This window comes from Talpa occidentalis, unplaced genomic scaffold, assembly GCF_014898055.3.
Source record: "Talpa occidentalis isolate TD23 unplaced genomic scaffold, MPIMG_talOcc4v2.1 talOcc4.13, whole genome shotgun sequence".
Taxonomy (NCBI): Eukaryota; Metazoa; Chordata; class Mammalia; order Eulipotyphla; family Talpidae; genus Talpa; species Talpa occidentalis.
Window position 1 is genome coordinate 38,252,377 of NW_023601322.1, and position 12,986 is coordinate 38,265,362.

At 38.0% G+C, this 12,986-nt stretch overlaps 1 protein-coding gene across 6 annotated transcripts in view; it reads left to right on the top strand.

Moving 5' to 3' along the window:
• The window catches only part of OSBPL1A (oxysterol binding protein like 1A), a 192,341-nt gene that overhangs the window by 20,756 nt on the left and 158,599 nt on the right, over nucleotides 1–12,986 (top strand). For 5 of the 6 annotated variants that reach the window (XM_054694131.1, XM_054694128.1, XM_037508727.2 and 2 more), the window contains exons 2-4: nucleotides 5,560–5,682; nucleotides 9,306–9,391; nucleotides 10,175–10,249. In XM_054694131.1, the coding sequence (XP_054550106.1) occupies nucleotides 5,562–5,682; nucleotides 9,306–9,391; nucleotides 10,175–10,249 (282 nt within the window). In that variant the 5' untranslated portion in view covers nucleotides 5,560–5,561. Of the gene's footprint in view, nucleotides 1–5,559; nucleotides 5,683–9,305; nucleotides 9,392–10,174; nucleotides 10,250–12,986 lie in introns of those variants that run through there. The other variant, XM_054694132.1, reaches the window with a different exon arrangement.

Genomic DNA, 12,986 nt, shown 5'->3' on the forward strand with positions numbered 1-12,986 from the left:
TGTTATATATGCATTTCACTAAATTTGGAAGAATTTTCAAACATGGATTCAAAATGGGAAATACTTTGTCCAAAATTCAAGAATTTTATAATAAAAAGGTAATAGTATTACTGTCTAAAACCAGATTTATCTAACTTGTGGACTTTTCTGCCCTTTGCTTTCCGTTTACCCAAAACATTACTTGTTTTGAACAGTGGTTAAGTTTTCAGGATCAGTCAAGTTTAACTTCAAATCAGGAGTGCATTGTTGTTGAAACATGTAAACTATATAGCTATCTAAGGTTAAATAGTTTTAAAAAAACAAGGCCATGAAGCTTATTTAATTTTCTACAATTTTGATAAACATTAAAAGTTTCAACTTAATGAAGGGAACTGATAACCAGTGGAGTTTGTCTGTTTGGCATCTATATCATTTTTGTCACTAGCTATAGGTATACCACTCACAGTGAACATTGCCTTTAATTCTATTGGCCACTAAGTCACATCCATTTATTCACTTAATATTTGATTGTCTACTGTGTTGTGGGCACTTTGCTAGGTACTAGATATAGGGGAACATAGTAGATAACGGACCCTGCCTTATAGTGTAATGTAGGGAGAGCCAAAGAAATGACCAAAGAATACTACAAACTGATACATTGTGGCAAAATTAAGGTACCTTCAGTGTTTATAAAGGAATCTAGTTGATTGGGGATGGAGAGGGCATGTCAGACCTTGTGGTAATTTATTTGTACCCTTGTCTTTCATACAGCATTTGTAAGTTCTAATGTAAGGCCTGATTGTATTCATCAGTGTGTCATCAAGGTTTAAAATAATGCTTGGCATGTATATGGTAGGCTCTCAAGTGTTTTGTTATTTTACTTCTTAAACTGAGGTGACTTTAGGGTCTCTCCTATCAGATACCACCACCACAGTGTTCCCATTACTAAATCATCTATAATCCACCACCATGGTCCATTGTGCTTCCTTTCCTCTCTGTTCTTAACCCCTTCCCCACACCTCTGAAGGCCTCAGTACTATTGTTAGCTTTCAAGAGTTAGTTTTTATGCTTGTCTAAATCTAACCTTAATTTGGTGTTTATTGATTCATCTCTTTGTGTGATCTTAGTTGCCTGCCCAGGAGGTGATGGGGAACCAGTAGCTTTTGGTGGATGTCATGTTGTACACAGCCAGCCATGCTGGCTACCTGAATGCCCACAAAAGGAGTAAGGCTTTAGATACTTCTGCTAGTGGTTATTCTAAATATTTAAGTCTGCATAGACTATAGAAGATTTTTAGTTGACGATTGTTGTGATTCTTTTTGCTAGATTTGGTTCTTTTTGCTAGATTTTTAAAACTTTAAGCTAAAAAAGTTAATGTGCCACTATTATCAAATTGCAGAATCTAACAATGATTATATATTTACTATTACCAGTGAGATTTACACAATCCCTTAATGTTTTCATGATGTTATTAGTGCTGTTACTTCCACTCAATTACCTTTAGGATTTTTTTTTGTAAGGTGGATCTGGTAGTAGTGAACTTTCACAGCTTTCATTGGGGGAAAGCCTTGATCCCTCAATTTATGAAGGACAGTTTTGCCAGGTACATAATTTTTGGTTGATAGTTACTTACTTTCTTTTCAATATTTGGTTGTGTTGTTCTATTATCGCCTGGCATACAAAGTTTCTGTTGAGAAATCTGGTTATAGTTTTATGGGGAGTCCTAATTTTTCTATTCTCTTGTTGCTCTTAGAATTCCTTCCTCTTTTGACAATTTAATTCCAATGTGTCTCAGTGTTTGCCTTTTTGGGTTCAAACTATTTGAGACCTTTTCGGTCTCATTGATCTGGATGTCTATTACTTTTCCCCAGGCTTGGGAAATTTTCAGCCATTATTGCTTTAAATATACTTTCTGTCCTTTTCTCTTTTTTCCTGGAATCTCCATAATGAGGATGTTGTTTTCTTTGTTTGTTCCCCACAATTCCTTTAGGCTCTCTTAACTCCTTTTCTTTTGTTACTCTGTAAATTCAAATGTCCTCAAGGTGAGGAAGTTGAGCTTGAGTTCTGCATGGTTGAGTCTGTTTTTGAAACTATTGAATTCCTCAGTTGATTTGCTCAATTTTTGAACTCTAGTATTTCAGCTCTCCTTTTTTTTTTTTTTTTTTTTGCAGTAGCTGTCATTATTGAACTTCTCACTTTGTTTATACATTGTTTTCCTGATTTCATTTGGCTGTTTTCTTATAGCTTACTAAATTTCTCAAGAGTTATTTTGAAAACTTTGACAATTCACAGATCATTATTTTAAAATCAGGAAATGGAACCTGATTAGTTTCCTTTGGAGATACGATAGCTACTTGATTTTTGCATGATCCTTAATTCCTGATGTTGGTACCTGCTCATTTGATTAAAATATTAAACCTGTTTACAGGTTTGCCTTAGCAGAGATAGTCAACTCAGTTTGAGTTTCTGGGTGTTTCTGGTGGCAATGTCTTTGGGCAAATGGGGCTGCTGTTACGGTCTTTTTTGGAGTGAAGAGAACTGTTCAAACTGAGGACCTGAACTGGGGTGTGAGCCACTGAGAAAAGTGGGGTTGAATTTCTGGGTTGGCCTTTTAAGTAAGACTGTGGGATGAATTCCACAATTGTTCGGATTTTTTGATCAGACTTATCCCTATTTACCTTTCTTGGCTTATGAATTTTGGTGGATCATCTCCTCCAGTAGTTGTCTGAGAAGTAATGAGAGGACAGTAAATTTCCATCTGTGTATGTCTTGGGTGTGAACAGTTGACCCCTGCATTTAATTGACTGTTACAGATTTTGGTGTTGGAAATAATTTTCCTCCTGATATTTAGGGCATTGCTTTATTGTCTTTTAGTGGCTTTTGTTGAGGTGGAGAACTCAAAATCGTTTAATTCCTGATTTTTGATTTTTCTTTTTTTCTTCCCTGGAAGCATATTATCTTTTATTTCCAAATCTTCCTTGGAGTCTTTGTAGTCACTTTTTCATTTTAACTATTGTATTTTTCAGCTCTAGAATTTCTTCTTGGTTTCTTCTTCAGTTTTCTATTTATTGAGATCACTTTCTTAACTTCTTTTAGTTTGTTGAGCATCTGAGAGCTTATTTAGAGGTTCTAGCTGAGAGCTTATTTAGAGGTTCTAGCAGGGGAGTACAGCTACTATATATCCTCAGTCTCTCTATTCAGGAAGGTTCTCTTACTGTCCTGAGCATACAGCGTTGGGAGGAATGCACATGGCACAGTGAGGGAGAAAGGAGACACTTGCCTAGCCAATTAGAGCAGCTGAGTCAACCCTGGTGATCAATGGGGTGACAGGTATAGCAACCAGATCACTCTCATATCTTCTTTGAACATCTTTAAGACTATTTTTAGTCTTTGTCTGGTATATCTGTCTTCAAGCATTTTTCAGAGACAGTTTCTATTGATTTTTTTTTTTTTTTTCATTTGAATTGGTCATACATATCTGTGTCTTTGTATGCCTTGTGGTTTTGTTATTTTTGAAAGCTGGACATTTGAATCTAAGTGTGGTAAGTATGAAGATCAGATTTTCCTACATTCACCTAGGGTTTACTATTTTGTTTTTGTTTTGATTGTTGTAGTCTGCCTCTGTGCTGAGGGTCATCCTGAGATGTAAAATTTTAAGGTCATCTTAATCTTTTGAGTCTTTCCTTGTGCATGAGCAGTTATATTCTAATTTTCACCGTATGTACAGTTGTTCCTGAATACCCTAGTCTTCAATGTTTGGCTTAGAATTGGGAAACTGAAAAATGAAGAGGGGAACAAAAAAGGGACTCTGGCCCCTAAGTCCTTTGGCAGTGATTTCAGTGAGAAAGTGAGGAGCTTGCAACAATGACTACCCACCTCTTTTTTTTTTTAACCAATGTTGATCAATATGTGGATCTCTGATATATGGAGGACAAGATCCTTTTTGTCCATCCTAGCTCCTATGAGCTTTTCCTGGAATACTGTATACCATACAGCTGGGGGTAGAGAATAGGTTGTTAGTACTGTGCTAAGAGCTAAAATTGACCAACATCAACCATAACTTACCATACAGGTCTTTCTTTGTAGTAAGCTCAATAAACTTCCAAAGTAGTTGCATCCTTCCACCTAGCTATCTTTCCAGATTCCTCCCTTGGTATATGTGTATTTTGAAATTGGATGTTGTCAATTCATTATCTCTCCCCCTGCAATTTTTGAAGGGTTATATGCATTTACGTTCACAGCGGTAATTTATCAAAGTGCAGTTTTCCTGTTCTTGCCAGCATTATATGTTTAATCTTTTATAGTTGCTAATCTGGCAGACAAAAAAATAATCATTTGCATTTGACATTTGCATTTGTTTGATTATCAAGAATAAACTTCTATTCCTTCAGATTGTAATTCATAATATTTTTAAGTAAATGTGCCTTTTTTTTTTTTTAAAGATTTATTTACTTTCATACAAGAACCCGGGTACAGACCAGATGCACGAGAGGGTGAAAGAATTCACCAGAGACAGAATGGGGAACAGAACAGGCAGACTGATGAAATACACTACTGAGGGGAGCAGCAGGCATGACAGGAGAGGTCTGCCGTGCCATGTGGGACCCTCGCCGGCTAGCTGAGATCGAACTGGCACTGCAGAGGCTATGGACACCTTTGCAGTGCTGCGCTCAATTGCCTGCGCCACCAGGGGAGGCCCTGTAAATGTGCCTTTTTTATAGTTCTCAATATTTGGCTTGGGACTTGGTAAGGAAATATAAGTGAGAAAAAAATTTATTTGTAAGAATTACTCCAAGGTCCTTATCAAAATTTATTCTATTTAGAATGTTCATGCAGGTTTTAATTGTGTTAATTTATTTTCAAGTCTCATAATATTCCTACATAAATGTCCATATTTAACTTTATATCTAGTGTTAATATAATATTTTGTTCTTGACAATGCTTTCATAGATTCTTATTATAGCTATTAAAACTGATCATATTTTTCAGATGAGGAATCTTGGGTTTGAGAGATTAAGAAACTCACACAAATGTTTAGTGCTCACTTTTTTTTTTTTTTTTTTTTTTCATTTTTTTTTTTTTTTTTTTATAGAGGCATGTTTTTATTTATTTATTTATTATATTTGTTTGTTTTGTTCATACATGCACTGGGCACAGTCAGAAGCGCGGGAGGGTGAGAGAATTCACCAGAGCCAGAGCGGGGAGCAGAGCAGGCAGAAGGGCTGAAGTACACTGCTGAGGGGAGCAGCGGGTGGCAGGAGAGGTCTGCGCACCATGTGGGATCCTCCTCCGGTGGCCGGGGAGCAGCCGGGGATCGAACCGGCGCCGCAGAGGCCGCGGGCAGCTTCGCAACCCAGCGCTCAACCGCTGCGCCACCGGGGAGGCCCTAGTGCTCACTTTTGATAATAATACAATAGGCAAAAAGTCTGTCAGGATCCAGTTCTGGCCCTGCCACTGATTCATTTAATCAATTCTTTTTAGCTGCAAAATAAGATGATTCTTTTCCTATTTTTGGTTTAGATAATATTTAAAAACTATCATGTTCTTAGATAATAGCAATATTTTTACTTTTAAATCTAGAAATGAACACAGAAGCAGAACAACAGCTTCTCCATCATGCCAGAAATGGCAACATTGAAGAAGTGAGACAACTATTAGAAAGTATGGAGAAGAATGAAATAATTGCTGATATTAATTGCAAAGGTAAGCACTGAATACCTTTTTGTAGCTTTTTTTTTAAGATTTATTTATGCATACAAGAGCTGGGGTACAGGCCAGAGGGGAAGGGGGTGAGAGGATTCACCAGACACAGAGTGGGGAACAGAACAGGCAGATTGAAGTACACTGCTGAGAGGAGCAGTGGGCGAGGTAGGAGAGGTCTACTGCGCCATGTGGGTTGCTCCCTGGCTAGCTGGGGATCGAACTTGTGCTGCAGAGGCTGCAGATTGCTTCATAAGTATTGTGCTTAACCCTTTGCACCACCAGGGAGGCCCTTTTTGTAGCTTTCTTTTACTTGTTTGCACTATCCATTTACTTAACACTGGCCTTTCTCATGTTGGATGAAAAAAATGTCCATCTCTTATCCTAGGAAGATCCTCACAGGAGTTGGTAAGTCATCTCTCCTAATGCCACCTAAGAGAACTTGAGATCCACCTTAAAGTTGTCATAGATCTTAAACCTTAAATAACCATAAATCTTAAACGTGACCATGAGCTCACAAGCCTCATGTTGTAATAACTTTTTTTTTTCTTGTAGATGTTGTAGTTGAACCAGCAGGTTTGAGTGTTTCCTATATGCCCAGGATCATATGGAGGCCCCTGAGAGATAGCGTTGAAGAGTCAGACAGGATCCCTGCCCTATTAGATTAATAGATCAGATTAACCTACATTACACAATATGTAATGAAGTGCAGGGTATCATGCGAACTTGTATGCAAGATCTGTAACTGGAACTTGAAGGATTTGTTTCTTAGAGGAAATGATTCTTAGGTGATACATTAAGAGTGTGTAGGAGTTAACCTGGAGAAAATGGAGAAAGAAAGGGTTCAAGGCAGAAGGAACAGCAATTCCAAGACACTGTGGTGAGAAGAGCCTAAATGACTAGGGCTGCAGGCTAGAGGGGTGAGGGAGAAGGCTAAGTGAGTAAGCAGCCTGCAAATCATAACTTGCCTTACGTACCAAGGTTGCTGTATATTACACTTGGGAGTGTAGAGAAATAAAATTTACTAAAATGGCTCTGTCTTGCAATAAGCATCTTCTCATTCTGGGGGTATGGAAGACTAAATGCTGGTCTTTGGGTTCCTCAATCTCAGTAGCTTTTTGATAAATTCTTGGTCTTCCAGAGCCCCTTACCTCTTTCTTCCACCCCAAGCATGGCATTTAAATGTAGAGATTAATATGTTTATATGTTTGTACAGTGGAGACAAAGGGTCCTCAAAGCCTTTGGTTCCTCAGTGCTCCTTTAGCATTTGTAGTGGAAGTGTAACTTGGTCACAACTAGGGTTTCTCAGTTCGTCATACAGTGCAGGCGGTACTCGTTGACTGTTGCAGATCATTCACCACGGCTCTTACTGGCTTCATGTCAATCCTGAGCCTCTCTCACATCTTCCCTTGGCACCTGGCCCAGGCTTGCTGGCTCTACTCAGGCACATTCCTGTGTGGCATGAGGGAACTATGACACATGGACGCTAAAGGTAACTCTGGTTAGCCACAAATTTGTCTTTCCCTCTGCCGGGACTACAAAGTTGACTTTGATGTGGACCCCCTGCAGTGGGGCACTAGACCGGGTGGCCTGCTAGGGGTCTTGCCTGTTCTCAGTGTCCCTCAATTTATCTTGTTTTCTGGGCTTAATATCAGCCACATGCCTCACCTTCTGTCTTTTGTGCTCCTACAATTCTCTGTCCCAGTTGGGTGTATTTCATTCTTCAGTGTCACATTCTCTGTTCTAGAGCAGCAGACTTCATGGCCTCACCATAGGAAAAGAATGTTACCTTCTTGCACCGGGTGGGGGGGGGGTACCACTCTCTGAAATGTGTAGAAACTGACATAGTATGTATTGGTTCTTGGTATGCTAAAGACAATTTTTTAAAAAATCTTCCACTTCCTTCAAAACATTCTATTTTGAATGCTGAATGTTAGTCTTGATTTGCTAATCCTCAGTGACCATTTTCTATCCACATCTCCCATCTCCCACCCATGCTTGCCTAAGGCTAACTGGTGGAAAGTCACCTACTTGAAAATGTAAAACTGAGAAACAGTTGTTAATGCTTTTTAAACTTTCACCTTCATTGTCTTGTTAGATTTTGTCAGTTTTCAGAGTTTTTGTAGAGGGATGGCATGATCAGATGCAGTGCAATTCACTCGAAGGCAGTAAATGCTTATAGCTCTTGCTGTGTTAGGGCCATGAACACACTTATATCTGTTGCTAATATTCTTGCAAATAAATCAATATGACTATATATATATATATATATATATATATGCATATTATATTTTATATAAATTCCGTGAGTGATGTTCCAAGAAATAATACATTTTAGGGGCACAATAAGAACTTATAATGGCAATTTCAACACATAATGCACTGTCACTTCGCAGGAAGGTCTGAATATGATGTTATTTGAATGTTGCTAGTACTATTTGCTAGTGTTTCCCAGTGTTTCAATATTCTATTAGGGTTCTTTGTAAATATTCCTAAATTCAATATTTCTTTCTCATTTAATGAATATTTTTCAACTACCCATAAATATAAAAAACACAAAGAATGTTTGAAGTATTTTAAGAATAACCCAGGGTTTTAGAAATTCCTACTTTTTGATCCAGAATCTCATTTGGAAATACCAAATGAAAGACCATAGTAACTTAGAGGAGACTATTGTAGGTCAGATGGGAGCAGACACAATGGAGTGGAGAAATGTGTATATATAGTTAATGTTTGGAAAGTAGAATCAATAGGACTGTTTGAGTGCAGAGGGCATGATAAGTAGAAAGCAGACAAGAATGATTAAACTTATTTCTGACTTGAGAAGTGAGGTGAATAATGGGACACTTTGTTGTGAAAACAAAGGTTGGAATGGCAGCAAGTAGCTTTTGTGTGAGTATGAGTGTGTATATTGTAGATGACCAGTAAGTTCAACTTTCTATCTCTTGAGCATTAGGTATTCTTATATCACCCAAAAGGAGTTGTCTGGTAGACAGTTGGAAATAGGGATTTTGATGTCAACAACATATAAACAATTAAGCAGTGGAAAAGGCCAGGACATATCATTATTTGAGACACCGAGAATGTAAGACTAATCACAGAATGTGGAGCTTCAAAAGGACACTAGGAAGAAGTGCCACAGCTTTCCCGATTCTGGAAAGATTTTTTTTTTAATCAATTCCCTTTTCCCATTCACCCTCCTGTCATGGTACAGGCTTCCAGAGAGTTGCTTTTCATAGAATTCTATGCAGAGAGAAAGAACCATGTCATTGCTAGATGAAGATAGCCAGAAGATAGCCAGATAGCAGAATGCTGGAACCAGCAGACTCCTTGGGATGACCCAGTTTGAATGTAACCCCACTTCGAGTCTCCTACCTTTTAGGAATGAGAACTTCACATAAGGAAGATGGCACGAGATTCTAGGTCTCTCGAGTGCAAGACCCCCACACTTGCTACAGTTGTGAGGTTACCCTGTCACCTTTCTTGCTTCTTGCTCTTCGGCAGAGCAGTGTAAAGAGAACCATTGCCAGTATATCACAAAAGTTTGTTAGGGAGAAATTAATTTTACTGTAAAATACCCTAAATCGTGTCTACAAGGGATTTATCTTTTTTTCCCCCATTTTTAGGAAGAAGTAAGTCTAATTTGGGCTGGACACCTCTTCATCTGGCCTGCTATTTTGGGCATAGACCTGTGGTTCAGGATTTGTTAAAGGTATATTTATGGCTTTAATTTTGAAATGAGAATAATAAATATTGCTGTCATAGAAATTATAAAAAATCTTTGAAAATACATCTGAGCCAAATGGCTTATTTAAGGTAGTAACTCATCACTAAAGACATTATGTTGTTTTCTAAATATGTTAAGGTTAGCCTTATTAATTAAAATTAAATCATTCAAATTCAGTCATTTCCTTGTCATTATTGACCTTTTAAAATTGTCAAAGTGAATTAATGGAATTAGTTTGAGAGCAATCGTTTAAAAAAAAAAAAACAAAGCACATTATAAATAATTCAAAAATGGTAGAATGTTTTAGTGAGCACTGCATTATTTAAGCCTCATTTCTCAATTCGATGTCTATGATGAGTAATTTTTCACATGTTTATATTTCTGAAATTGGTTGCATCTTAAAATTAATCTGTACATTTAAAGAATGGCATCTTTTTTTCCTAAAAACATTAAATTGGTGGAGAATATATGGTATTTCATTCAGAGACAGTTTTTTTCACTAGAAGTGTTTCTAAAGTAGAGTGGCAATATATAGATTTTTAAAGAGAAGTACCTTTTTACTTTTATTTTTTCCTTCCTATCAGGCATGTTGTTACTTTTCAAGAAGTTTAATTTTTACTCTGGGATTAAATCTATTTTTGGTAGTGACAATGGATCAATATTAACAAATTTTAATTTTTTAAATGTATAATTTATCTTCAAGGAATGATTTTCACACTGTGTATTTCTTGATATGTGGAAGATGTTTAAAGTTTTCATGTTTACCAGGCTGGTGCAGACGTAAATGTATTAAATGACATGGGAGACACGCCACTTCATCGAGCTGCTTTTACAGGACGAAAGGTGAAAAATGTTCCAGATTTGGTGTTTGAAATGTCTGGAAGAACAATCTAGTGTTTTCTCCTTTATAGCTATAAGTAGCAAATGGGAAAAGTCACAGAAATGTGTAAACCAGCCTTTGTTCTAAAGGCCTTAGAATTGGGCAGCAAGCTCAAAGCACTCAGGTCATAGAGACCTCTTCTCCAGAGCCCCTGAGAGGAGTTTGCTTTCTCTGCTGCGTACCCAGGGATGGAAAACTCCTGATTGAGACAATATATGTTGCATAAATTTCACGTACTATTAGTATACATTTCTGTGATTTTTTTTTTTTAACCGCTCTTACACTATTGTGCACTCATCAGCATAATCCAATTTTAGAGCATTTCCATAACCCCAAAGTCTTTCCTGTGCCATTTGCATTTATTCTCTGCTCCTGTCCTAAACCCTGAGTTAGGACAATGGTTTGCTTTCTGTTTCTAGATCCTTGCCTTTTCTAAAAAATTTCTTACAACTGCAATCATGTGTCTGACTTCTTTAACATAACATTGTGGAGGTTCACCCTACAATGATGCATACATGTAGCCTGTATTCATATTATGTTTCTTTTTTTAAAGATTTATTTATTTATTTATTTTTACAAGGACTGGGGTATAGGCCAGAGATGCGGGAGGGTGAGAGGATCCATCAGAGACAGAACAGGGAACAGAACAGGCAGACTGAAATACACTGCTGAGGGGAGCAGTGGGCGAGGCAAGAGAGGTCTCCTGTGCCATGTGGACTGTCCCTGGCTGGCCAGGAATAGAACCCAGGCTGCAGACAGCTTCACAGTGCTTTGTTCAACATGCTGCACCACTGGGGAGGCCCCATATTATGTTTCTTTTTATGGCTGAAAAATATTCCTTGTATGGTTACATACCATATTAAAAATCTATTCATGATTTATTAAGAGATTCTTTTCCCATTGTATTGCCTTGACACCTTTGTTAAACATGAGTTGACCATAAATGTCAGGGTTTATTTCTTGACCTTTGTTCTCTTCATTTGATCTATAGCTATCCTTATATTAATACCATACAGTCTTTTTCACAGTTGCTTTATCATTCAGTTTTCATATCAGGGAGTGTATATTGTCTAGTTAATAATCTTTATAAAAATTTTTTTGGCTATTTTCAGTCAGAAGTTTGTATTTCCATACAAGTCTTAAGATCATCTCACCAATCACTATAAAAATACCTGTTAGAACTTTGATAAGAATGTGTTGCCTTGAATTTGTAAATCAATTTGGGAAGAAATTCCATTTTAACAGTACTGAGTCTTCAATCTATGAACGTGACTCTTCATTTATTTAGAAATTTTTTTAATTTATCTCGGCAATGTTTGGAAATTTTCAGTGTGCAGATGTGCAGATCTTATACCCCTTATGTTAAATTTATTCCTATGTGTTGTGTACATTTTGATGCTATTTGAATGGAAAGGCTCTTATTTTTTATTTCTATTGCTACTATATGGAAAGATTTTTTTTAATTTTTTTACTTTTTTTTAAAAAAAGATTTATTTATTTATTTATACAAGCACTGGGTACTGTCAGAGGCGTGGGAGGGTGAGAGAATTCACCAGAGCAGAGAGTAGAACAGGCAGAAGGACCGAGGTACACTGCTGAGGGGAGCAGCGGCGGCAGGAGAGGTCTGCACGCCATGCAGGACCCTCGCCCAGTGGCCAGGGATCGAACCGGCGCTGCAGAGGCTGTGGGCAGCTTCGCAACCCAGTGCTCAACCGCTGTGCCACCAGGGAGGCCCTATATGGAAAGATTTTTAAAAATTTGATTTGTGTCCTGTGTCCTTGTTGAACTTGTTTATTAATTGTAGGATTTTGTTGATGGTGTAGGGTTTTCTATATACCAGACTTTGTCTTACCCAAGTCCCCTGCTCCTGGGTGGGAGTTTCTCAGTTAGCCAGGTATGGTTAGGTAGCTTACCTGGCACTTCTCTGGTCCTCCCATCTCTAGGCTGTTCTGCTATTTGCCCTATGTGGTAAGCAGAAAAAGGCCTTTCAGAGATGACCTGTTCTTAATTCCCAAAACCTGGGGCTATGTTAGGTTACATGGCAAGGGGAAATATTAAAGTTGCAGATGATAATGAGGTTGCTAATTGAATGAATTTATTTATTTATTTTTAAAGATTTGTATTCATGTGTATAAGAGCTGGGGTACAGGCCAGAGATGTGGAGGATGAGAGGATTCACCAGAGACAGAGTGGGGAATAGAACAGGCAGATTGACTGAAATACACTGCTGAGGGGAGCAGCGGGCGAGACAGGAGAGGTCTGCTGCGCCATGTGGGTTGCTCCCTGGCCGCCTGGGGATCGAACTCATGCTGCAGAGGCTGCGGATTGCTTCATAGTGCGGTGCTTAACCCTTGTGCCATCAGGGAGGCCCCGCTAATTGACTGAATTTAATGTAGGAAAATTATTTTGCATTATCTGGGTAGTTCCAGTGTAATGACAAAATTCCTTAAAAGTATAAGAGGCAGAAGAAAAATCTGAGGGAGAGAATTGCATGTGAAACAATGGTCAGAAAGATACAACCTTCCTGGCATGGAAAATGGAAAAAGGGGACTGTCAGCTCTGGAATGTGGGTAACCTCTAGAAGCTGGACAAGGCAAGAAAATGAATCTCTTGTAGAGCTTCCCAAAGGAACGTAACTCTGTTGATGTTCCTTGAGATCCATTTTAGACTTCTGAAGTACAGACCTGTAAGAGTAATTTG